We start from the raw sequence: 27881 nt of genomic DNA, 5'->3' as shown, positions 1-27881 counted from the left end.
CATAGAAAAAGTACTACACACACTATGCGAGGCAAACATGAAGGTACAACTAGACAAATGCCACTTCTTCAAAGAAGAAGTAGAATTTTTGGGCTTCATTGTATCGTCAAAAGGTCTAACGACAAACCCTTCCAAAGTTCAAGCAATAGCAAATTTCCCAATTCCAAAAAACCTAAAAGAATTACGATCATTCTTAGGATTGGCCGGATATTACAGACGGTTCATTCACGATTATGCTAAATTAGCAAAACCATTAACGAGGATGTTACGCGGCAAAGAGGGCCACATTTCAAAATTTAAATCGAGCAAAGTTTTAATTTCACTATCCACCGAAGCAATAGAAGCTTTTAACAAACTTAGAAAATCCCTTACTTCTAAAGATGTAATCCTCGCCTACCCTGACTTTAAAAAAAGTTTCGAACTCACAACCGATGCATCAGAGTACGCAATCGGTGCAGTTCTCTCGCAAGATGACAGACCAATAATGTTCATTTCAAGGTCATTAGACAAGACAGAAGAACATTATGCTGTCAACGAAAAAGAAATGCTTGCCATCATTTGGGCATTGGACAGCTTCAGAAATTATTTATACGGAACAGCTCATGTTAAAATTTATACAGACCACCAGCCGCTTACATACGCTATGAGTAACAAGAATAACAATTCGAAAATGAAACGCTGGAAAGAAATCCTTGAAGAATACGACCACAAAATTATATACAAACCAGGGAAAAGCAACGTAGTCGCAGATGCACTATCGCGTGCTCCACAAAACTCCGAAGTATTCTCACTTACCGCATCTCAACATAGTGACCAAAGCTCGTCGCATAATTTAATCCCTAGTGTTGAAAGCCCAGTTAACGTTTTTAAAAATCAAATCTTTCTTCTCATTGGCAAAGAAACAAAATACGAATTTAAAATCCCTTTCCCAACCTACCATAGACATATATTCACACAACCAGATTATACCATAGACCAGTTAATTTCAATATTTAAAAGAGTCTTAAACCCAAGTGTTATCAATGGTCTTTATACCAACGAATCAATTATGGGAAGAGTTCAAGAAATGTATCCGCTTCACTATCAAACTTTTAGAATTCGTTTCACTCAAACACAGGTTACCGACCTCACAAATGTAATTGATCAGAATGAAGAAATCTTAAAAGAACACAATAGAGCCCATAGGAACGCTAAAGAAAACAAAATTCAACTCCTTTTCAAATATTATTTCCCAAAGATGAACGCTCGAATTTCCGAAATTATTAAACAGTGTAGAATATGCAAAGAACAAAAATATGAACGACATCCTAATAAACCAAAAATTCAAGAAACCCCAATTCCACAATTTCCAGGCGATATAGTTCATATTGACATTTACTCAACAGATTCAAAACAGATACTCACTGCAATAGACAAATTTTCAAAATATGCGCAAGTAAAAATTATTAAATCAAAAGCTATATTCGATATAATTGAACCTTTAAGGCAGCTCATATTTTCCTTCGGCGTACCGAAAAAAATAATTTTCGACAACGAAAAATCATTCAATTCAGCAACAATATCCTTCATGCTTCAAGATCAGTTAGGAATCCAAATTTATACCACCCCTCCTTACAGCAGTTCGGTAAACGGTCAAATAGAAAGATTCCATTCGACACTCTCTGAGATAATGCGTTGTTTAAAAGCTGAACGACCTCGAATGCCATTTGATCAACTTCTTGATTGCTCTGTATACGAATATAATTACTCTATTCATTCTGTTACAAATAAAAGACCAATCGAAGTATTCTTCGGTAGGACTGTTACAACAGATCCGAAGCAATTCGAATCAGCAAGACAGGAAAATATTGAAAACCTCCGATTGAAGCAGAGTAAAGATTTGCAAACCCATAATAAATCAAGACAAGAATTAAAAACATATTCACCTGGTGAAACCATTTATATCAAAATTAATAAAAGGCTAGGAACAAAATTAACCCCCAGATTTAGAAAAGAGATTGTTAAAGAAGACAAATCAACCACAGTTCTAACAAATTCAGGCAAAATAGTCCACAAAAATAACATTAGGAATTAACTTTTTCAGATTTTTCCTTTGCGGTGTGCTAAGCGAAATACAAATTTTGGATTATTCCAATTCAAAAATTGTAGCCACGAACATGGGCCCAGCAAAATTACAAATCGGCGCGTTAAGAATTATCCACGTCATCGACCTAGGCCAATACGAGGAGATCTTAACGAATATCCAAGCCGACATAGACCATCAAGTCAATAAATCCGATCCCAGTCTTCCCTACCTGTCCCACCAAATATCCGAAGTCCTCAAATCCCTAAATAATTTAAAACCCAATAGAAATCCGAGATCAATGAACTTCTTAGGAAGTGCATGGAAATGGTTGGCCGGTACTCCGGACCACGAGGATTTCCGAATTATAAAAGCACACACACAAAAATTATTACAAAATAATGAGAAACAAATCATTATTAATAATGTATTAACAAAAAAAATAAATAAAATAAGCAATATAACAAACAATTTAGTAGAAATTACTAAACTTAATGCAATCCAAAAAAACGAATTTCTGTTAGACATTAAGTTCAAAGTACAAATCATAAAAGAAGAAATAATCAATATAGAATACGCTCTACTTTGGGCAAAAAATAACATAATAAATTCATTTATTTTATCTAATTCCGAAATCGAAATTGTCAAAGAAAAATTTAATAAGCAAAATGTACCATTCATTAACTTAGAAGAGGCACTAGAATTTTCGAATGTAAAAATAGCCTCCAATAATACAAATTTACTTTATATAATAACTATTCCCACAACGGGAACAGAGATTTGTACAAAAATTCTAATCAAACCTATTAAACAAAATAAAAATGTAATTAAAATAAATTATGAGAACATATTAAATTGTAACAATAAAATATATGGTGTAAAAAGTAAATGCAATACTTGCAACAATCTAACTATCTGTAAAAGAAACGAAATTATAAATTTAGAAAACGACAATTGTACAAGAAACCTAATCCAAAGTAAACAACTAAACTGCGACGAAATCAACAACCAGCATATCCCGACTGTAGAGGAAATACACCCAGGAACAATACTACTCAACCAATTCAACGGCTCTATTCTGGTGGAAAATAAGAAAGTAAATCTAACTGGCTCCTTCATTGTGCAATACAGCAACATATCAATAGTTATAGATGGGCAGGAATACCTATCAAAGGAGACTCCAGCAGGAAAGCCATTACCTGCAATCTTGCATGAGAACTTTTCAACAAAAACCTACAAGGAGATTCTCACAATGGAAATGCTCAAAGAACTGCACATCAACAACACGGTGCATCTAAAGAAAATCCAAAGCGATGCAAACATCCATAAAATCGCCAACTATAGCCTTTCGACCATCCTAATACTTTCCATACTAGCAATAATCGTCAAAATAATCATTCCAACCAAGAAAGTCATACAAATCAAAGAAGAACCAAAGAAAGATCATATGGACCAAAACAAAATACCAGTGCTCTATTTGTCGACTGAGGACAGTCGAATTTAAGAAGGGAGGAGTTATCACAGTATAAGTTGTCGTCGCTAACAACACGCGCGACACAACTTAGCTGACACAACATGTTGTCGACCCCAGTCAACACGAGCCAGTGACCAGACTGCAGCGAGGGTTCCCACAGGTGGGAATTCCAGGAATATGAAGTCAGCAGTACTACAGTCAGCAACACTAACAACATAACAATAAAATTAGGTTTCTTTCGGGCCAACAAAATATATATAATTGAGTTTACTTCTATCAATAAAAGAGCTCACACCATTGAGCAAAAAGTACAAAAACTGTTTTTTTTAGTTCATATAATAAACAAATCCATAACTTGTATCTAAGGCCGATGAAAATTCTTGGGATTGTTTCGCGAGAAAAATCCTTCTGCCGATTTTTAGTTTCGTCTGCATTGATGGTGGTTAAAGAAGAAGACAAAACATCAATCGGACTAGCCAAGCGAGTTAGGGTGCAGCGCCAGAAAGTGGCCAGATCATGTGAATCGCATGGACAACAATTCTCCGGCCCGAAAAGTTTCCGACTGCAACCCAGATGGACGGCGCAGTTAAGGAAGACCTGTTCTAAGATTGTGCACGTATAAGGGGACCTAAATCAACTTTGAGTGTGGAACTTGAAGCAGCTAGGTATGGAAAGAGCTGAATGGAGAAGCTTGTTTGTTGAGGCCCGAATGCACATTGTAGCGCAGATTTTTGAGTTATTTTCAAAAATCAACACAAAAAATTATGAAGTAATATGGTACAGTATTAATAATCTTTTTGATGGACCTTTTAAAAATTTAAGTACTGTTTTTTTTTTTTAATCTTAACTTACTACTTTAAAGAGTAAATAAAAGACTATTATAGTTAATTAAAACTGTTAACATCGGTAGCAAGATATGTTATTTTATGAGAAATTGCGGCGGACTTCTAGCTTTTGACATTTTGATATCTCATTCGATTTAATTTGGATGTATATAATAATTAATTAATTATTATTTACCGATAAATATCTGATTTATCTATTTGAAATGATCCTACTTTAAGCAGCTCAACTTTCTCCACACTAATAGAAGTAACCAGTTCTGCCAGTATGCACTCAAATTTTCAAACCAAAATGAAAACACCAACACATTATTATACCGATGCGAACTAATCATAGTCATTTTAACGCAAATAGGTACCATGCAATTTCAATTTTCAAGCCAAAATAAGCCACTTAAACAGATACCTACTTTAAATTACGTAATGATAACAAGATCATCAACAAAGTAGTTATTTTGCGTGTATAAAATGTATTTCGTGTCATTGTTACATTGAAATTCTAAATTGAATATATAACCAAAAAAAAAAAACCTTAATCAGAATGCGCATTTTCCTCATCAACAACCCAATCAAAATGATTTAAATAAAAAAATATGAGCTAAAAAAAAATTAATCTAAAAATAGAAGTAGCTTTTTTATATCAACAAAACAAAAAACTCACTCATCATCAATTACAGTGGTCGCGGTTTCGTCGCGTATTCAAAGATTGGCATTGCCAGGTGAATAAAACTCAAAAGCTTAAATTAACTTGATAAATTTGATAAAACATTATTTTTTTTTTTGCAACATCAAATTACAAAACGAATACTTGTATTAACTTTGTAGTAAAATGAAACCTATTAAACGGAATATTCACAATTTATATGTAACATGAAACATATTAAACGGAATATTCACAATTATATGATGATTTGGATTACCGTGTTTCAAAAGTTTATAAAAAAATTAACATGCGTAAACAATAATTATAAAATAGCTACCTACGTATATTTAAGATTTATTGTTATCGCATGTCTGATTTAAATAAATTTTATGATTTTTATCAATCAAGAACTATGTGGCGTCATACACATGGCTCTTGAGGGCCAGTATTGTTTTTTTCATTTTCAAAATATATTTTTAAAAAAATAAACAAAAATAAATAAAAACGAACGATTTTTTTATTTTTCTTTTGATTGTTAACTTTAATTTCGGTCGTACATTTTTTTTTTTTCATATTACCCCTCAGTTTTTAAGGTCATCAGATACTTTCAAATTACTCTTCATTGATCTGTTATCTACCTTATAAAACAAGGCAGATTATGTACCTGTTTTCTTCTAAAAAAAATCCATGGCAAAAAATATCCATCCCTAAAAAACAAAAATTTAAATATTTCCATAACTAAAAAACAAAAATTTAAATATTTTTTTTTTCATGTTGATCAAGCTAGGCAACACTTTAAAACTCGAATTGGTGTCTCAGGATGTGCGATCACTTTACACTCGTCTTGGACTCAACTTGAGTGATGGTACAAAGTTCACTCTTGGTTGAATGGCCCAAAACCTGTCGCAGAGCTGCGATCCAATTTTTTGATTTAAATAAACAAATACAAAAAATAAACATGCTCTTACGTTCGAGGTCTACCGCAAACCCCAACCCCACCCAACACATGATAAACCTACGAAATGTGTGTGGAAAATCGCGGATGCTTGGAGAGATACTAGCAATGGGATGGAGTAAAAAAACATGGTTGCCATACTAATAAATTAATGTTTTTTTTTAACACTAAGTTTTAAACCGTAGAGAAGAGGAAGGAAGTGATGGCTGATCGGATTTAAAATTAATGTTGATGCAAGCTGGCCATATGACACATTATTTCAAGTTATTCTTGCATTTTAAATCTTTTATGAAAATTTGGTTGGAACTAGTACCGAACACCTTGTGAATAAAATCCAATACCTGTGAAATTCTGTGAAAAGTGTTTTAGTGCTGTTTTTGAGAGATGAGAAGTTAGATTTTATAAATTAAATTGAATTAACAAAAGTAAAATAATTAACTTTATTTTATATTAACAATTAATCAAAATAATATTATTTTATAACCGAGGTTGCATTCTTTTACACTCTTGAATATATTTTTAATTTGTTGATGTCACAATAAAAAAAAGCAAACCTTATCATCAACCACGGTTGGTAACCATTAATGATAAAGTTGTCTGTCCAGTGCTGGATTAGGAAAAAACATATATCCTGCATGAAATTATTAAACGATTATACATTCTTTCTACATCTTTTATTCTATCCATAAAATTAAACAGCCATTTTATAAAAGAATCTTAAAGGTTGTTTAACGTTAAACAACATTTAAATAGCTTTTAAGTACAAAATGTGTATTTATAAAAAAATTACACATCAACGCAACGTTGCTTAAAGATTGCTTAATTTAAACGCCATTCACCCGTTCACCGCGTCAACGACCTAATGTGTTTTTTTTTTTGCAGTCAAGGTTAAGAATTTTTGTTTACAAAAATACATACCCTCAAGCTGTCAAAAACGTAAATGTATTTTGTACTAGATTAGTTAATTCCCCTTAATTTTTTGACACAGCTATCGATTAGTTAATCATCTGTGGAAATTCGATTATAAATACAAATTTAAGCAACGTTGCTTAAAGGCGAATTAAATATTTAAGCAAGCTTGACTAAACCAATTTAAGCAAATCTAATAAATACGGCTGAAATTGTTCAAGTAATCACTTAAATTGGAATATTGAACATTCAATAACAAAACAAAAAAAGTCGAATAAACTTTAAATACAATTTAGAATTAAGGGATCAAAATAAATGGCAAATAAGATTTGAAATCAAAGACTGCAATTAACAATTTATTCCTTAATCAAAATCGTTTAATCGTATCTCATAAATACTAGTAGATAAGTCTATAAGATAAGATGCCCCCTGCTGCATAATTTTCTGATTTACTTAAACATTAGTCTGCCACTGTACTCCGTTTGAGGTGGCTTCTGCTTATTTTCGCTTGTTTTTCCACACTCAAGCTCTAGTCTGTAGGTGATAGCAAATCAGTTCGTTTTGAATTCATTTGAAGCATGCACGTTCGGATCTTTTGAAAGTGTTTTATCTTATTTTGGTCATATTTATTTGGTCTCTAAATTGTATGTTATATTCGTGCTAAGAATTCAAGTTCAAGTGATTATAATTAAAAGCCGACAAGAAGTATACGCGTGCGGTATTGTTACACATTTTACTATCTGGGGTTGAAAAGGTGATAGTAATAAAAAAAAACTGTGATAAAATTTTTAAAATTAAATTTGTTTGTTTTCAATATCAAACAATTTAAGACAATTTCTTAAAATAAAAAATAATCAATCATATGGTCCAGAAACTTAGAAGGTTACAATAAATTAACACATTCCATTTTATGATGTCAATTCATAGTTAAACTTTAAAATGTTCTAAATTTGCAAATTGAACACTATGCTTGCTCGAGTATGTTACCAAAGTTCAGTTCATAATCATTTCGTTCTGCATAATAATTTTTTGAAATCAATTTAAAAGTGCAAAGTCCATTTGTGTGTTATCAAACACCTTTTATTTATTTTATCAACAAGAAAAAATAATTTCCGATTTTTAATTGTCATCGAGTTGAAAGATTATTTGTTTTAAGAATATGAGGTGTTTGTTGGGTTTGTATCTTAAAATTTTGATATTTGGACTGAAGTCTGAATTTTCTTTCTTTTCTTTGCAAGATTGATACGATCACAGTATACAAAATAGTCAAAATATATGCAAGCGAACAATTTTGCTTTTATTACCATAATTTTGTTTGTGAACAGAATTGTTTTCAGACTTTCATTTATTTTTGGTGATTAGAAGTTAAAGTTGAGTATTTTAATGAGGTGTAGTACAAAAGTACCAGTTTAAAAATTGTTAAATGAATATTAAACAATACGATATGCATAATAAAGTAATATTGTCGGTTTTCTTTAAAAAAAAACTGAAAAACCATAATTTTATGTGACATGAAATCGTTATGTATTTTCATTATAAAAACATATTAATCATTCAAATAATGGCCAGCATTTGTTACTTAATGTATTTTTAAACATGTATAATTAATCTCAAATATTGCGTACATTTGTCCACAAAATGCTCTGGATACTTGTTGAAGTCCATCTTAATTTTGAACCAGATAAATAAGATTGTGAACTAATTAAATAAAAAGTTTCTGAGAACAAGCAAAAAATTGGCTAGTTGATTTGTTTTTACTTTTATTTGAAAAAGCATTGCAATGATAATAATCTTTTTAATAAAAAGAAGAAAAACATTTGAATTATGTATTATTCTAATTTTCTGATCGCCCGGAAAAATTCCGTTACGATAGGATCTCGGGTTAAGGCAGATTAATAAGGTTATATTCAAAGCGATTTTTTTGTTTATTCCGATGGTATATCGATTAACTTATATTCAAACTTTAAAAATAGTAAAAAAAATTAATTTTTGTAGTTTAATATTGTAATCGATAGAAACCCCTCAAAAAGTTTGTTTAGCAGAGAGTTTGTTTACTTCTAAACCTAGCAGAAACCGGTTGTGGTTAGAATACAAGAAAGTGACTGCCGCGTTCAAAACCGATGAGTATCTAACCGCTTTCATCTATTTAAGCTTTTGTTTTCAACGAGTGTAATATACAATTTTATCTAAAAAGCCAATCACGAAAATTAATAAGGAAAAATTTTCAAATGATGTGATATTTTCATTCGATTTAAAAAAACAAAAGCAATTTATAAATGACTCAAAGAATTTGTATTGAAAATAAAATTCAATATTGAACTACTGATTTTTGCTAAAATTGCATTTATTTGTTTTCTGACATTTTATTGACATTTCAAACAAAATGGAACAAATCGATCCTTTGTGAGTAGACTTCAAGTTTTTTCTGTTCAACGATGTATTTTTTCGTGTGTACCTACATATTTCAATCAGGAAAAAGAAGAGGAAGTAATGTTCCTGTGTAGGTCAACTGACATTATTTTCCTGATCGCCATAAACGAGCATCACAACAAAATATTCAATTTCAAATTTTTCTATTTTCCTCATGCATTTTCCTGATAACTGATAATCATATTTGGCTCTCGAAGGATGCATTCTTCCAGATCCTGATCCCTAAAAAGATGAAGACCGCCTTAACTGGTTTGGCAATATTTTATATTTTATGGAATAGGCGTTTAGTTTTGGCTCCGAGCCGGGTATTTAGCTGCCACACACCTGAGTGTTCAAGATTTTTGTTTCTTTTTTTGAGCTCAGAAAAAAATGACGGAGTAAATGGAGTAAACAGTTGAAAAAAAAAACAAAACAATTGAAATGGCGAGCGATTGATTGTTCTCCAACTGAAACTAAAAAATAAATTAGTTTAGTAAATTTGACAAATTTTTGTAAGCATGTCAATTTTATTTATGTGTGACAGTTCTGTGTTCATCTCTTCTGCGAACCCAAATATTATTCTTAGATATTTATATTTTTTCGTTATGAATATGGATAGATCGAATATTGAATATCAGATTTTGTTATAAGTTTGAATAATGTGATAAGATATAATCATAAAAATCACGGGATTTTATAAAATAAAAACTTTACAACTTTTGTTATGATCATGATAATAAACTGTTAAAAAACTAAAAAACTAATATCATCCATATCTAAAGAAATAAATAAAATTACCTATGTAATTAAAGTAATGTTAAATTACATAGGTAACCTCGTAACCTCGTTACTAAATTCTCTTTGATCTAAATCGGGGTAAAACTTATGGAACAGATTCTTTTAAATACAATTTAAAACTGTACTAAAATGGGATGGGTTTTCAAACAAAAAATAATCTATGTAACTCAAGTAAGCACTGTATACTGTGTATAACTTCCTCCTCCACGACATTATATGTATCTATTGAAGCTCTTTATAAGGGTTTTCTAAGACTGATCCCCAGTAGGATATTGCGTGGTATAATTAAATGCCACGAGTACGACAGATAAAAGGCATGATTTTCAGGTTTTTCTTATAGAACCATTAATTTACTTTTGTTTGTTTAATCAATTGTCTAAATGACATTATAATAAAAAACAAAAAAGAATAATTGTCTTGCAAGGTATTAAAAACATTAAATTTTGGAAGGAAAAAGTTTAATTCTTACGCGAATTAAAAAAAAAAAAAAAAAAAAAAACAGACACAAATTATTAAAATAACAAGTTAGTACAAACTGCGTACATACAGTTTGTTTGCGAATAAAGAGGGAAATCCCATTTTCTTTCGAATACAAAATGTTTATTATGTTTCATGAAAGTAAAACATTTAAATACTTTGGAAATTCCTCGTAAAATATTATTTTTATTAATATTATAATATTAACTCATGATACAAGAGAAACTGCTGTCTAGAGACATTAGGGCATAGAAAATGGATTCCAAATAAGGTTCTCGCGTTAAAAAAAAACCATTAGTTATATTTCTTTCAAGTTGTTTTTATGAAATTTGATTGAAATATTAATTTTCAGCTCAACACTTAAAAAAAATCGATTTTTTAACAAAATTTTTTCATAGTTGTATGTTATGAGAAATTATTTTTTTTTAATTCAATACTTTAAGATTTTGATAAAATGTTTTCCAAATATGTTACAATTTATACACAGAGTGTCCCAACAGTAATGGTTCAAACAAAATATGTTGATAGTTTAACATGAACATGTTTATCCCAAATCCTTGCGGTTTTTGATTTAATGCTATTGAACCTTGTGAAATTTCGAAAAATATCTTTTTTGCAACAGAATTTTGCTTCCTACGTCCATAATTGATTTTTAATTTTTTCAGTTCTTTCAATTACTGTTTAGTTAATCGAAATATTTTTTATTTCATCCGCCATTTCGCTTCAAATTGATTAACAGCTCCAAGTTTTATTAAAACTCCATTTCATAATTTTATTTGAGTGCAACACAATAACACAGTAATAACTTTGCTTATATGCTAAAGAGGTAGAAATAATACATAACTTAAATTGCGTGCTTAAATGAATAGTTAATTTTTTTTTGTGATCTTTGCACGAAGACATATCTGGCTGTAAAAATATACAAACTAGCCGACCCAGCCCTCGAAATTCGAGTGCCAATTTCTTTATTTTTTTTTATTTGCAACAATTTTGAACACAATAATACCAAAATAGTTTCTTTATTTTTTAAAGTATTTGTTGTTGTTTTCTTACGATTAACTACACTTTTTACACAGGAATATATAATATACCTACTTTTTGATATATTTTAAGCGTGATTTAGATATTGTTGAACTACGTTTTAACTACGCTCAACTACGTAAAAAAAGTATCGAAAAAGAAAATGCAAAGTGTAATCTCCTTAAGGGCATTGTGTTTGCACCTTGCATTTCAATTCAATTCAACCCGTTTCATGTTCCATTCGTTCAAATTCGATCCGTCAATCATTCAACCTCCACCTCCACCATTTTTTTAGGTTATCTCGAAAACCTGACGTGATGGGGCAAAACGGACTCCAGATTCGGTTTCAGCGACAAAAAACTATATGAAAAATTTAGTCGCAATCCCAGGTCAGAACTTTTATAATATTTTTGTGTGGCTGCCCTACTAACAATTTTGCTTCTATAATGCTTTAAAGAAGCAACAATTGCATCTGTAAAGCTTTATAGAACCAAAATTGTTTGTCGGGTGTGTAATCATTCTGTGAGGCGCGTACTATTACACGATGCCTCTTGAGTCAAGGACTCAAATTTGACATTTATCTTTTGAATTAAAATTTGTTGTTGTTGTATTGCACCAAGAAGCAAAAAGAAATGTGAGGGAATGTTGAAAAAAGAAAAAGTGGAAAAAGAAACGTCAAAAAAGAGTCTCGGACTCACGACCCACGACTCTCCGGTCGGATAATTTTTTCTTTCATCTTTTTTCTCTTTTGCACTCATTATGTTTAAAAAGAGTCGCGCCGCTTGAGGCTTCATGTAATTGCTGACAAATTCTTATGTTCTTTAAAGAGAGAAAAGGAAGAAAACAGATTTCATTGGTATCAAAAGTGTTTACAAAAGTAATAGACTTGATTTTAATAGAATTCGATTTTAACAAAAAAATTCATGGTAATAAAACAAACACTTTACTTTCTAAACTAAGATAACTAAAACAATGAAAGTTAACCATAGTTTACGTGCGATCTTAAAACAACGCACCAATGTGAACCCACCTTAATGTTTTTTGATTTTCGCTGAATGCTTTCATTCATTCATTCAGTCATGAATGACATTTCATTCCAGTCGATTGGAAATTTTCCAATAGAATTCCAGTTGTTTTTGTTTTTGTTTTGTTTTTGTTTTTTTTTTATTTTGTATCGAATTTTAATTTGTTTAATTTCGTTATTTCGGTTAATAAAAAGTAAAAAAATGTGATTCTGCACATCTACGCGTCATTCTCTTTCGTTCCGTGTATAATTTATGCCCCTTCGGTTTTTGGGGGCCCGGTAATTTGTACCACAAAAACTATGCTCGCCGTTTAATTATATGATGCCTTAATTGCACTATAATTAAATTAATTGTATAGATATTTTTTATATTTATTTGTAGCTTATTTTCCCAAGAAACTAAATTTAAATCAACTCTAACAAGAAATGATTCGAGCTTGCAACTTTGAGTGTACAAAATCAATCATAACACAACCTAAATAATAAATAAAGAAATAGAACATTTTTATTACCAATGTTAACACTGGTCAGCTTTGTTCATCTGGACGATCTGGGTAAAAATAAAAATGTATTCAAAAAATAAAATTATAATTTAGTGCCGCAACAACACCACAACACTCGAAAACATATTATATTTTTGACATAGCGCAGAGGAATATGTGATTCACTGTAGAGCCGACATCGTGCCCACGGGTTAGATCGAACCCAAGGGTCGGCTCTAAATTGTCGGCTTAATTGAAGCCACCTGTGCGATAAGATGAGACAATTTTCTACTATGTCTCCTTCTCTCTCCCACGTATTTCTCTGTTATTTATCTTATTTCTTCAGTCATATTATTAACTCTGGATTTAGTTTGGATTAAATTGAATTTTAAATCGAATCGCTTAGATCCGAATTTCCTAAATGCAAGTACCTATTAAATTTTTTGTTCATATTATTCACTAAAAATAAATTATTACTTTGATTACTCATTAAATTTTGTTTAATTTGAATTTATCTTTATTTTTTCTATTCAAAATACTTGACAAAATAACTGAACACTTTAAAAATGATTTTACATCTAGATTTATGTATAAAGTTAAACAGACCCCCAAAGTGTAGTCTAAATTTATTGGGATTTAACAAGATTAGATTTAAGAAATTGGATTTAAGATTGGATTTAAGTTAAGCTCATTAAATTCTGATCTCGAGTGCATTGTCCACTGGGTAATAAGAAACCGTGAGAATTTAATGTTCTAAAACACAATGCTGCTTACTATCGCTAAAACGAATCCCTCCCCATTTGCCACTATCCATGAGTGGTACTTGCATCGAAGAAACTGAACAGCTTTGGATTCCAGGAATGTCCATTACAAACCACCTCCTGTGGAATGAGCACAATTCTATGTCTCCAAAAACTCTGCGAAATGCTTAGGTTTCCTAAGCATTATAATTAAAATGAGGCATTACCCGCCTCAGTTTTTCCCTCCCATTTTAATATTCAGAACCTTAAAACCAATGTACATCGGCCTCCCCTTTTAAATCCTTCCCTCTTTCCCTAAAGCTCGTACTGTGTTTATACACATATTAATATACATATTAAGGGTACCCAAAACCCCTTTAGTACGCGAAGATTATATAAAAAAAAGAAGTGAAATATTTCGGTTTTAGGCAGTACCTACTCAAATAGACATCGTATTCGCGAAATTTAATCTTATAAGCGTTAAAACGATGTTATTATAAAATGAACAAACCAATTTCATAGTAGAATTATTGATAATTTCAATAATTATTTGAATTATTAATGTTTATGTTGAATCGGACTTTTCTCAGTTTTGTATGTTTTATAAATTAATAAAGTTTTTTTTTTTAAGATTACTTATATTGCATTGTTCTGTTATAGGTATACCTACGTATGTACATTATGTTCATAATAACGTCTGGTGCCTCCAAATGCCTTATCAGTAAGAAAGAGATAATTATTTTTTATACTCACAATTTATTATTTATTTCCAGATAAAACACCTTAAAACGGAATACCAGTTGTAATCAAATCTTTAAGTCTTGCCTTTTTTTGATTTGAAGTCACACCTCTTTGTCCTCGTATAATAAACCTTGATTAAGTGCAATGATTCGTACAACATCATGCCGTCTGACAACCCAGTGTTTAAATGTTTTGCGTTCAACAACTGTTTCATCGAACTGTGAGAAAAGATATCAAGGTAATATTGCCACAGAAAGGTCTGGAGATGGAGATAAAAACCTTCAATTCACCAACGAGGAAGGATATTGGAAGACTTCCTCATTTGAAACGGTTTTTTCACAAAATACAACATTAGACAAATATGTGTGGAGAAACATTAAGCAATGGGAAAACAAAATCGCATCAGTAAGCAAAACTTTTATAAGCTTAATATTAATTTGACTTGTTGACATGGAGAAGATAGGCAATGGTTAGCAGCAGTCGTTGTACTTTAAAAATTACTTCAGAAAACATTCAATAATCTAATTTCCTTTTTAGTGGAGTTACTTAAGCAAATTATTAGGGAACGCGGCCGAACAGCTCTGATTTTGATGATCTTTCTTTTCCAAACGTCGGCGTCGGTAATTAAAAATACTTTAAAGTCTATAGGTTAAAAATTGGCGATGTTCCCGTATTGATTTTTAAAATTAAAATTTAATTTTATTTGAACAAAACCATTTTTTTGCTTAAATTTCATAAAATAAATGATACCAAAAGATTCTCTAGGTAATTTTAGGAAAAAAAAAATATATGGGAGTAAAAGACAATCTTCCATCGTTTTAGCGATAAATGCAATATTCTCATAAACTGACTTCAAACTGAAAAAAAAAAATATTTTGAACACAACGGCAACACCTGAAAAAAAAACTTTATTAAAAAATTTTAAATATTAAACTTTTTCGTAACAAAATAATAAAAATTACTTCAATTTCATTGGATTTTCTTGATAAAAACTGAATTTTCTATTTAACTTTCAACAATAAGGTCTATTAAATGAATAAAAAATAACTTTATATTTAAATGTTGAACTTAAAAAAAAAAAAAATTAAATGTTTTTTCAAAACTTCTATTAAAAAAAGTTCTTCGAAAATGAAATACTTTTTAATTTTTTTCATAAATGTAATACATATTGAAATTTCCTTTTATAATTTAAAATCACAATAAATGTGGCCGAACAAATTTGAAAAATAAATGCATTTTATATTACGAAAAAGTTTTAAAAAGGACATGTTAAAATTGTTTCAATAATTTTTTTTTTTTTTTTTCAAAAATCTGAGTTTAATTACCATTTTTTTAAAAACTTTTTCTTCAATTTACTTAATTTTAATTTTACAAATATACATAAATAAGCTTCTAGCTTTTTAAAAATGTATATTTAAATATTGTGAGTGTTGCCGTTGTGGTCAAATATTTTTTTTTTTTTTTGTTTTCATACCGAATTAAACCATTTGAAATATCACAGAATGTTAAAGAATAGAAAAATTTGCATATGGGAAAAAAATACTCATACGCCACAGTGACCCTCTGATTTCCATTTTATTAAATAACTGGCTGAATAGTGAGACAAGTTGGCTGTTTATTATTAATTATTTATTTATTATGTAGCGTTAAGTAATGAGTATATGGTATGTATTTGTATATGGTTACATGGATACAGGACTAATGTTTTCCTTTACAACTATGATTTAGGATGATATAATGACTTTTTTTGACCATTCAATGTCTGTGAAATTTATAAAAGTTGTTCACTTTAATTTATACAGTGAATTTGCATCCCAAGAACTTCACATTAACGTTAAGTTGCCGGCACTGATTAGAAATCATGATAGTAAATTTATTTCTATTTGTATTATAGAATCTTTTATAGAATCTTTTATTTAAATACGAATTAATTTGGAAACAGAACATAAAGTCTAGTGATGCTTTTTTGCAGATAAGATTATAGTCAAGATTATGTAAGTCCAGCACTGTGTGGCGCAAAAATATTCTATCATGAATATTATCATCATAAACAACTTGTTTAGACAGATGGTTATTTAATATGCGAAATCTTATCAAAAATAAGTTTAGGTAGGTATGTGATTACACACTCAAATGGTGTCAAAGGTTTTATTTTTTAGACAGAAACTGATTATTTTCTAAATTGATTTTTGTAAATTTGTTTATAAAATTAAGTTAGTTAGTTTATGTATATTCCTTTGAAAAACCTGTATTACATTTCTTTGCCGCAGGGCACAAAGGGGTTAAGCCAGAAATGATTGTTTACCAGAAAATATAATAATCCAGTCAAATAAGGGTTTAACCTCGGAATGAATGTTAGTAGAAATTTTTTTTGCTCAATATCTTCCTTTTGCCATTCTATAACATATCTCAAAAGTCTAGAAAAATCTCATGTCCGCTTGTCGCGATTTCAAGGTCAAATCGCGAAATGGAGATTTTCAAAATTAGCAAAAATAGGCTATGGTATTATATACACATATGATACATGATTTCAAGGTATTTTTTAATGCTGATTCCAAAAAATCTAAAATCAAGACAATCTGACGTCTCTGGAAAAAGTTATACCTGTTTTTCATCTGTCAACTCATATTATTATAACAGTTGCAAACTTACTGCCGAAAAACCCTTAAAAGTTATGGTAGATGAACCAAATTTTGCATGAAGATTTTAGAATCCATCATTATTAAAAATCAAAACAATCCATTACAAAAAATATATATACCTACGAAATAATGGTATTTTTTGATGGAGGGTCAAATTTTAGGATATGCACTAAAGAAGATTTTTGTTCATCTTAGGAATAAGTGCTAATAGGCTAATTTTTTCATTTTAATCTTTGTTTGGATATTCTTTAACTACCCTCAAAAATCTAAAAAAATCTTATGTCCGCAAGTCCTAATTTTCTTGGTTTGAAGATAAGGTGCAGATTTTAAAAAATTAATAAGAAAAGTTTAAATTTGTATATGTATACCAACATAAGCGACATGAGTTAAAGGTATTTTTTAACACTTATTCCAACAAAATTCACAAACAAGTCAACCTGACCATCCCTGAAAAGTAAAGCACCTTATTCATGTTGATCTGACACAAATATTTGAAGTTTAGTTTTTCAATTTTTTAAAATCTGCACCTTATCTTCAAACCAAGAAAATTAGGACTTGCGGACATAAGATTTTTTTAGATTTTTGAGGGTAGTTAAAGAATATCCAAACAAAGATTAAAATGAAAAAATTAGCCTATTACCACTTATTCCTAAGATGAACAAAAATCTTCTTTAGTGCATATCCTAAAATTTGACCCTCCATCAAAAAATACCATTATTTCGTAGGTATATATATTTTTTGTAATGGATTGTTTTGATTTTTAATAATGATGGATTCTAAAATCTTCATGCAAAATTTGGTTCATCTACCATAACTTTTAAGGGTTTTTCGGCAGTAAGTTTGCAACTGTTATAATAATATGAGTTGACAGATGAAAAACAGGTATAACTTTTTCCAGAGACGTCAGATTGTCTTGATTTTAGATTTTTTGGAATCAGCATTAAAAAATACCTTGAAATCATGTATCATATGTGTATATAATACCATAGCCTATTTTTGCTAATTTTGAAAATCTCCATTTCGCGATTTGACCTTGAAATCGCGACAAGCGGACATGAGATTTTTCTAGACTTTTGAGATATGTTATAGAATGGCAAAAGGAAGATATTGAGCCAAAAAAATTTCTACTAACATTCATTCCGAGATTTACCCCTTTTTTCTCCTTATTTGACTGTATTATAAATAAAGTTTGAGTAATGTTTGAAAATCGATTAGTTTATGAGCATTGATCTGTTTACTTTTATAGGAAAAAGTTGCTCTAACCATAATTATTCACTAGTTTAAAAAATACATCTGAATTTAAAGAAATCGAAATGTGAAAAATAAATCCAAATCAATAATATTCACTACCACACAGAGAAAAAATAGTCATTTTGAACTATTTTTTAACTATTTTCATAGTTAAAATCGGGATAACTTTTTTTGGATTTGGATTTATTTTTGACATTTGACAATCTTACATCCAGATATATTTTTTAAACTAGTGAATAATATGGCCGTAAATGTATGTTTTTGCTACCAAATGAAAGACAAGAAGAGCTTGTTTGAACAAAACCCAAAAAGTGCAATGCTGTTATTTAGCCCCTTTTTACCTACCCGGGGCTCGCCATGGCAGCAAAGATTTTAGAAAATATTATTAGGAAGACCTTTTACTTAAAAAAAACCATACCTACAATTAAAGTTTTGAAAATAAACGTTAAATTTAATAATAAAAGTAGTTATAGAAAATGTCTAACTTATATTATCGAAGCTAACAATATACATTTTTTACTTTTAGGTTTGTGTTATCACAGGACGACAATATACTTACGCTAAGCTTCGTGATTCCTGTGCTGCTTTTGCTATTCAACTACAACATAAATTCAAGCTTAACCCACGCGATGTAATTGCTATTTGTTTGCCCAATTTGCCAGAATATCCAATTGCTTCGTTGGGTTCTATTGAAGCGGGCTTAACGGTTACAACTGTAAATCCACTATACACTGCAGGTAAATAACTTCAAGCTTACATCTCATTTATCAATAATTGAGATAGGTAAAACGAAATGCATGCATATCAGGGACATTTCAATGTCACGTATAAACTAATCTGATTGTATAATTAGATTGTACTTGTCGATGACATCATTCTAATCGACAAACACAAACAACTGAATTCCTTAATAACTTTATTAAACGATTTCACAAAATAAAAGGAATGTCACCCAGCCGTAAATTTAATTTTAAGTTCCTTTGGAGGTGCTTCAAATACTTTACCTCTTATATTTTTTCATTTTATCGTTGACTCCTTTAGGTTCCCTTCCTTTTTTCTAATGTCGTTTTCTATTGACGAATCTCAGAATGAGATTTATGAATCTGTCAGCTGAAAGGGGGGGTGAAGAGGGGAAATAGTGGACAAATCTCAGATTTCATGATCTATTTGCGTCTTGAGATTCAAACAAAATAACAAAAAAATGACAAAAAAAATGAATCTGAGATTCAAGATTCTGAATCTGGATTTGAAGGAAGATTCACGCATACAAACACACGCACTTTCACACACACTCCTCTGTTTGACATTTGTCTGAACATTTGTTGTTGTTTTATTTTTTTTATATGTACAGATTTCGTACACAATTACAAAACTAGATTTCATATTCTATTTGCAGTGGAAAATCTGAAATTTTTACACAACAATCTCAAAAGTCAATAGAAAACGACATAAGACTTTTCCATTTTTGTAAACACCATCTTTTTGCGTTTAGTTAAATAGTGGAGTAACTAAAGCTCAAAAAATGGCAATATTAGGGAACCCGGCCGAACAGCTTAGATTTTGATGATCTTTTTTTTCAAACGTAGGTAATTAAAAATACTTTAAAGTCTATAGATTAAAAATTGCCGGTGTTGCCGTTTTGATTTTTTAAATTTAATTGAAGATTTTTGTGAACAAAAAAAATTGTTTTTCAAAAATGTTGCTTAAATTTCATAAATTAATTGATGCCAAAAGATTGTCTACTAAATTAAAGGAAAAAAAATATATGGGAGTGAGGGACAATCTTCCATCGTTTAAGCGATAGATGCAATTCTCTTATTAATTGAGTTCAAACACAAAAAAAAATATTTGAACACAGCGGCAACACCTACAATATGTAAATATACATTTTTAAAAAGCTAGAATCTAAGTCATATTTGTAAAATTAAAATTAAGTTAATTGAATGAAGGGCTTTTGAAAGAATGGTAATTGAACTCAGATTTTTGAAAAAAAAAAAATTATTGGCAAAATTTTAACATGTCGTTTTTAAAACTTTTTTCGTATTATAAAATGCATTTATTTTCAAATTTTCTTGGCCACATTTATTATGATTTGAAACTATAAAAGGAAATGCCAAATGTATTACGGTTTATGAAAAAAATTAAAAAGTATTTCATTTTCGAAGAAATTTTTTTAATAGAAGTTTCAAAAAAAATTTAACTTATTTTTTTTTTAAAGTTCAACATTTAAATATAAAGTTTTTTTTTATTCATTCAATACCTTTATTGATGAAAGTTAAAAAGCAAAAGTTTAAAGTTCTTATTTGCTAAAGTCTTTGAGAAATTCAATTATTTCAATGCAAAAATTCAGTTTTTATCAAGAAAATCCGATGAAATTGAATTATTTTTTTATATTTTTTTTTCAAAACTGTAATATATATTACCTTTTCCTCTTCGGAATTCAACTGATAATATTTATGGCCAAAAATTTCTTTTAAATAAATTCATATTTTACAACGAAAAAGTTAAATAAATTCCAAAATTTTGAGTTGAGGACTATTCTTACAAAAACTCTTGATTAAATTTAGTGGATTTAAATTTTACAGATAGAAATGAGATTCTGGCTTTTTAAAAACGTGTCTGTAAATATTTATCGCTTAAACGATGGAAGTTTGTCCCTTACTCCCTTATATTATTTTTCCTTAAATTACCTAGAGAATCTTTTGCAATCATTTGTTTTATAAAAGTAAGCAAACAAAAAATGGTTTTGTTCAAAAAAAATTTAATTTTAATTTTTAAAAATAATACGGCAACATCGGCAATTTTTAATCTATAGGCTTTAAAGTATTTTTAATAACCTACGTTTGAAAAAAAAAAATCGTCAAAATCAGAGCTTCGGGTTCCCTAATAATTTGCTCTAGTTACTCTTCTAAAAAAGATTATTAAATTTTGAAAAATAGTGTGTAATTAATCCTTTGTTCTACCAAAAACCCTAACTATTTTCCCTAGATATTCATTGAAATAACATTAAACGATTTAGTAAAATGCTAAAGCCATTTTAGTAAATTACTAAGTCAAAAACAGATTAGCTCAAAATTTTGAACGATTTAGTAAAATACTAGTCGTTTTTGTAAGTTACTTGGTCGAAAACCAGACTGATTTTTAACTTAGTAAATAACTAAAATTGCTTTAGCATTTTACTAAACCGTTAAAAATTTTGAGCCATTATTTTTAATAAAGTATTTTTGTTGTTAGTCTTGCAGTTTTTGATGAAAAATTAAATCAAAAGTAAGTAACTACTGAGTTGTAGTAAAAAACGAGGCATCAAATTACTTCCCTAAAAAACGGAAGGAAACCAAATTTAAAAAAATAATTTTTGCTTAGAACTGCAATGCTTTAACTACCAACGTTAAAAAAATCATCAAAATCGGAGCTATTCGACCTTTAACAGGATAATCCAAAATTTAGAGCTTTAAGTCAGTCACCTAAAAGTATTCCATTTTAATAGTTATTAATCCGAAAGTATCTACAAATACTATTTTGTGTTTAAGTTAAAACATTTTAAAAGATGCTTCATTACATATCTTACTTTGTCTTATTTTTACAGAGGAAATTGGAAGACAACTTACAATGAGCAATGCTAAATGTGTAATTGGTACCGTGAAGTATTATAACGTACTTAAAAATGCATGCTCTATCGCTAAGAAAAATTTACCTATCATCGTTATTCCCACCAAGAACAACGAGTCAATACCAGCTGGTGCTATTAATTTCTTCGAAATAATTAACACAGCTAATGTTGATTACAGTCTACTAAAAGACGCAGGAATCAGTCCCAAGGATGTGGTTCTTCTACCATTTTCGTCAGGTACGACTGGCCTTCCAAAAGGAGTGCAGTTGTCTCATGAGAATATCACAATAAATTGTGAACAAATACAGGCTAAGCTTCCTGATGAAGCTTCTGTGTTGGAAACCACAGAAACACAACAAGAAGTGATACCTTGTGTCCTGCCCTTTTTTCATATTTATGGTTTGACGGTTGTTATGTTGTCAAAATTGTTCCTCGGTATAAAACTAGTAACACTTCCTCAATTTAAACCTGAAGATTTGATTAAGGCACTTCATGAGTATAAAGGGACATCTTTAAATTTGGTACCACCAATTGGTAAGTTAAACAAAAAAACAAAAGGATTCAATCACCTAATACTGATTTTTTTAGCTAATTTTTTGACGAACTCCCCAAAGGTTACACCGGAACATCTTGCCCATCTTAGAATGTTCATGTCTGGAGCAGCTCCAATTGGACAGGCAGATGTAGAACGCATGCTAAAAAAGTGAGGAATACCTAATGGAATTATTTCTGTAATTTATTTATGTAATTAAAATTTCTTTTAGGTTTCCAAACACGAAGTTTATGCAGGGATACGGAATGACTGAACTATCTCCAGTTGCTATGATAACACCCAATAATTGTGTCAAGTACGGTTCAATAGGACAACTAGTATCTAATACTGAAGCCAAAATTGTCTCTCTAGAAGGCGATGATGGTAAAGGTTTGGGTCCAAATGCTACCGGTGAGCTTTTAGTCCGAGGACCTCAGACAATGATTGGTTATTTAAATAATGACGAAGCCAATAAAGACATATTCCGAGAAGGAACTAATGGATCAGGAAAATGGCTACGTACAGGAGATGTGGCATATTATGATGAGGACGGCTTATTCTACATAACCGACCGCATGAAGGAATTAATTAAAGTTAAAGGCTTCCAAGTGCCACCAGCGGAACTTGAAGAGTGCTTACGCAATCACCCGAAAATTTTGGAAGCTGGAGTAATTGGTATTCCTCACAGCAGGCATGGAGAAATACCGAGAGCATTTGTTGTTCTAAAACCTAACGTTGAAGCTACTGAAGAAGAAATTATAGAATTTGTAGCAGAAAGGGTAGCTCATTATAAACATTTGGAAGGTGGAGTGCAGTTCATAAAGGAATTACCTAAAAATTCCACAGGGAAAATTTTACGAAAAGATTTAAAGTCTATGTAGTTTAAAAAATGTTTTATATTATTTTGTTAAAAAAATATATAAATGTGTATGTTTATATTTTTATACAGAAACCTAATTTTGGTTAGTAAATTTATTTATAAAATTTATGCTAGTGCAAAAAAAAAATGTTGAAAATGAGTTTAATTTTTTATAAAAATTATGGGACAAGGCGTAATGATGGTGAGTTCTTACACGAATCTAGCTATTTGCTGGTGTTTTCGTATGAGCGGATCTGCTGATTAGCCAGACCATGTGTGGCAATATGAGACATACTGTAAATCTTGAACCGTCTCAAATCCCAATATGCAACCGCTGACTAACGGTTTGCGGGTCACTCTTTATGAACTAAAAGGTTTTCTTTTTCGCGCAGGGTCCAGCAATGCTGCAATTCAGGATCTTCGAAGATTTTTAGACATCCTTCACCAACATCGAAATCGTCTTCTTGTCAACGATAAAACCAACTAGATGAGCATCTGCTTAAACTTCTAGATGGTCTTCAGTCACTGTTTTTTTTATTTTTTGTTAGTGAAAATGGGTGTTTTCATAAACGTCTGCCTAACTTAGGCCTGCGTTAGACGTGTTCATAAAGACAGATCTGCGATCGGATTAACTTAGTCCAACTGCAGTACTGCTGTTCATAAACGTCATTATGTCGTCAACGTCGGGCAGATTGGGCTTTTAAGCAATCTATCTTTGTCTTTTTCCTTTCTATTATAACTGTTTATTAAAGAAGTACCTACAAGAAAAAACCAACCAATCAAATCAAGTCAATTCTGAGGAAAACAAAAGCGTACACGTCACTTTTCCTCAGAATTGAAATGTCAAAAGTGTTTTTTCTGTTTTTTTTTTTTATTTTTTCTTCGACACTGACGTTTGGCTTAAAAGCCCAATTGCGCAGCAAAAATTTTATATCTGCAGAACTCGCGAGTTTATTTGGATCTTGATTCGATGTTTTTATTGTTAATAAATATAAATATTGTAAAAAAAAATTAATTAGGACTAATGTAAATATTGTAAAAAAAATAATTACTTATAATTAGGGTGGTGCGAAAAATGTTTTTTTTTTTCATTTTTCGAAAAATTTAGATTTTAGTGACACAGAAAATTTCTAAATCGTGTGTCTTGATACAATAGGCGTGTTTTTTTGGCAAAGCTATCCGCAGTAGTATTTCACAAATATCAACATTGACCAAAAATTCATATGCACGCACCAAGAGAAAGGAAAACATAAATTTAAACACTTCATCAAATTTCTATCAGCAGCTTTGCTTAGCTTCTATTCCTATCGGCAGCTGCGTGTTGTTTTTGTAATGCATGTAAACGCCAACTGCGGATATGGATAGCAATGCCAAAAAACACAGCTAATGAGTTTAAATTGATTTTTTTCGTAATAGGGTGGCTCTAAAAAAATTCAACGTCTACATTATTTGGACCAAATTATCGAAGAAAAAAAAATTTTCCGTTAGTGTGGTATAAATTTTTTTTTTTTTAATTATTAAAAAAAAAAAATTAATTTTCACTGCAGAGAAAATTTGTAAAACATAGTTTATAAAATAGGATGTAAAATTGTGAAGGTGTTTTCATATTAGGGGGCTCAGAAAAATGGTACATATTTTACATTTACTCTTGGAATTCAACCAAAATCGATTTAATTAATTTGATCTGAATTAAATAACTATTAGTATAGAAAAAAGCAATTTACAACTAAATCTATTTTTTTTTTTTTTCAAACGCAAAACAAATTTTTTTTGAACACCCTAATCAAAAATATTTTTTTCCATCGATAAATTTGTTTCAAATGTGAACCACTCGTTTTTTTTTATTCCGCTGTGAAAAGTAGAAGAAAATATGTATTTTTTTTGCGCCACCCTAATGTAACACGGTTTACAAATTTTCCATGTTATTAAAAAAAAAGTAAATATTTTTTGTTTATTAAACAAAACTCATTCTGTGGTAATTTTTTTTATTTTTTCTGACGTTTATGAACACTCAGTGACTGCTGAATATTGTACTAACGCAGGCCTGCAAACATTCTGCAGAATTCGTCGCCCTAGTATTGAAGTGCCGTATACGCCATTTTTACATTTTTTGGAAACCGCATTTAAATGTTCGGAAGATAATTGCGAAAGAACTAACCGCTGGTATTTTTTGATATTATAGTATGATATATAATTAAAATGTGTCTTTTATATACATGCTATTGGACATCTGCAATTCGTTTAGTTTTCAAAATATTTAAATTTTTGTCCAAAATGAGTTTGCCGTATACGCCATGAAAACCAGAAGTTTCTTTTATTCATATTGTAATGTTTTATTCCGGGTTCACAATAAAACTTATTTAATTTTCACTTATATTTCCGTTCAAATAAGAACACACTTTATTTATTTACTTTTATTATTTGCTCAAACAAACACACTTTTAAATCACTTTATTTACTACTAACAATTCGCAACACTTTATTTAACTTTGTACTGTACTCTTTCACTTTCAAGATTAAACTGTGTCCGGTCGGTGTCTACGCTGCCCTTTTATACCGGAATTTCGAGATTCGAGAATGTCTTCGAAGGTTCTCGTCTTTGCTTCTCGAAACTTCCTTTCCAGGAGGGGCGCTTCATACTTCCAGTCTAGTGGGATATTTTGGGATGTGTTCAGTGGGATATTTTGGGACGTGTTCAGAGGGCAGTTTCTTAATTACTAAAGGTCCGTTCACATTTCTACCTTTGCAGTAGTAGGTAGTGTGTTCTCCCCCTCTTAGGATTGTTCGTCCCGAACAACTCCATTGCTTCTTTCACCATTATAACGATGTAAACGGTCACAATGAACTACCTTTAGTTTGCTTCTTACCCCTCTTTGTATACGGTAAACCACGTCGTTAATTCTTGTTATTACTGTGCAAGGGCCTTCCCAGTTTTGTTTTAGCTTCGGTGATAGTTCCTTTTGTCGGTGGGGATTGTAAAACCACACAAGTTCTCCTTCTTGAAACCCCGTTGCTGTCGCTCGTGCGTCATATCTTGTTTTCATCCTGTCACTAGACGCTTTTATATTTGTCCTTGTCCGTTGGTGAATGTCAGCCAGTGTTCCTTTCAGGTTATCTACGTACTCATCCATTTCATGTGGCTCGTTTGGAACACTTCCAAATTTTATCTCACTTGGCAGGCGTATTGTTGAGCCAAATAGGACTTCCGATGGTGTATGTCCAGTAGAACTATATGTTGCATTTCTATAAGCCATCAAGAATAATGGAATATGTCGGTCAAAGTCTCGTTGATTATCATTGACTACACGGAGAAAACATAACGCCAGGGATAACTTTACTTCTAGTATATTTAATCAGAATAAAGTTGAATATACCAGAAATAAAGTTAAATATACCAGAAGCATAGTCATCCCTGCCTTATTTTTTCTCTGTGTACTTTTGACAGGTGTTCTGTTAAATCGCTCAACCATCCCATCAGATTGTGGATGAACCGGTGTTGTTCGCGTCTTCTTGATGCCAAGGAGTGAGCAAACCTCTTGAAAGATCTTAGATTCGAAGTTTGTTCCTTGGTCGGAATGAAGTTCCATGGGTACTCCGAACCTGCTCACCCAATGAAAGACAATCTTATCCACAACTGTTTTGGTTTCCTGGTTTGGGATGGCAAATGCCTCAGGCCACTTGCTGAAGTAGTCCATTACTACAAGGATGTACCGGTTTCCGTTGTTGGTTTCGGGAAAAGGACCTGCTACGTCTATTGCAATTCTCTCAAAAGGTGCGCCCACATTGTACTGCTGCATCTTGCTTTGGATTTTTCTAGCTGGTCCTTTGCTAGCGGCACAAGTATCACATTTTCGGCACCACTTTTCAACGCCTTCTCTCATACGTAACCAGTAGAATTGCTGTCGTACCTTTTCCAGCGTCTTGTTGATACCTAAATAGCCTCCAGAAGTTCCCTCGTGCATCTCTCGGAGAACATCATTAACCTTTGACTGAGGTACGACTAGCTTCATTACATAGGATTTACCGTCTGCGGATTCCCACTTACGCCTGAGTAGCCCTTCTTGCACATGAAGTGAGTCCCATTGCGCCCAATATGCTTTGAGAGTGGGGCTTCGGTCGGAGATGTCGGCCCATTCTGGTTTCTCTTGATGTTCCTTCCATGCAAGGATGGGTTCGATGTCCGAATCTTCCTGTTGGGCCATTCTGAGTTCTTCATTACTCCAGCCGCAAATGGGATCAGCTCTCGTTCTTTTAACAGCGACAACTTCCTTTTCTTCTAGTCGTGCAATGCTTGCAGTCTTGCTTGCACGGGCGCCGAGATAATGCGTCTGCATTTGAATGCAGCTTTCCTCTTCGATGTTGAATCTGACATTGATACGTCTGAAGTATCTCGATCCATCTTGCTACTTGA

At 31.0% G+C, this 27881-nt stretch overlaps 1 protein-coding gene across 2 annotated transcripts; it reads left to right on the top strand.

Annotated features, from left to right (window-relative positions):
• The first annotated feature begins 7380 nt into the window (after positions 1-7380).
• On the top strand, positions 7381-23568 carry LOC129909250 (probable 4-coumarate--CoA ligase 1). 2 transcript variants are annotated; one of them, XM_055986307.1, is made up of 7 exons: positions 7381-7639; positions 14496-14556; positions 14609-14981; positions 18996-19206; positions 22056-22613; positions 22668-22782; positions 22844-23568. In XM_055986307.1, the coding sequence occupies exons 3-7, from the start codon at positions 14721-14723 to the stop codon at positions 23490-23492; spliced, it is 1794 nt and encodes a 597-aa protein (XP_055842282.1). In that variant the 5' UTR covers positions 7381-7639; positions 14496-14556; positions 14609-14720; the 3' UTR covers positions 23493-23568. The 2 variants fall into 2 exon arrangements, with proteins under 2 accessions (XP_055842282.1, XP_055842281.1); XM_055986306.1 differs by lacking the exon at positions 14496-14556.
• The last annotated feature ends 4313 nt before the right edge of the window (positions 23569-27881 follow it).

The sequence above is a fragment of the Episyrphus balteatus genome, chromosome 2 (genome assembly GCF_945859705.1).
Source record: "Episyrphus balteatus chromosome 2, idEpiBalt1.1, whole genome shotgun sequence".
NCBI lineage: Eukaryota > Metazoa > Arthropoda > Insecta > Diptera > Syrphidae > Episyrphus > Episyrphus balteatus.
Note: the sequence above shows the minus strand (reverse complement) of the source record. Positions and strands in the feature narration are given on the sequence as shown.

Excerpts from the sequence above, each read along its gene's own strand:
- LOC129909250 (XM_055986306.1), top strand. The coding sequence starts at position 14,721 with ATGATTCGTACAACATCATGCCGTCTGACAACCCAGTGTTTAAATGTT. Across the intron at positions 19,207-22,055 it reads AAATCCACTATACACTGCAG|AGGAAATTGGAAGACAACTT; the intron begins GTAAATAACTTC and ends TTATTTTTACAG. Across the intron at positions 22,614-22,667 it reads AAATTTGGTACCACCAATTG|CTAATTTTTTGACGAACTCC; the intron begins GTAAGTTAAACA and ends TGATTTTTTTAG.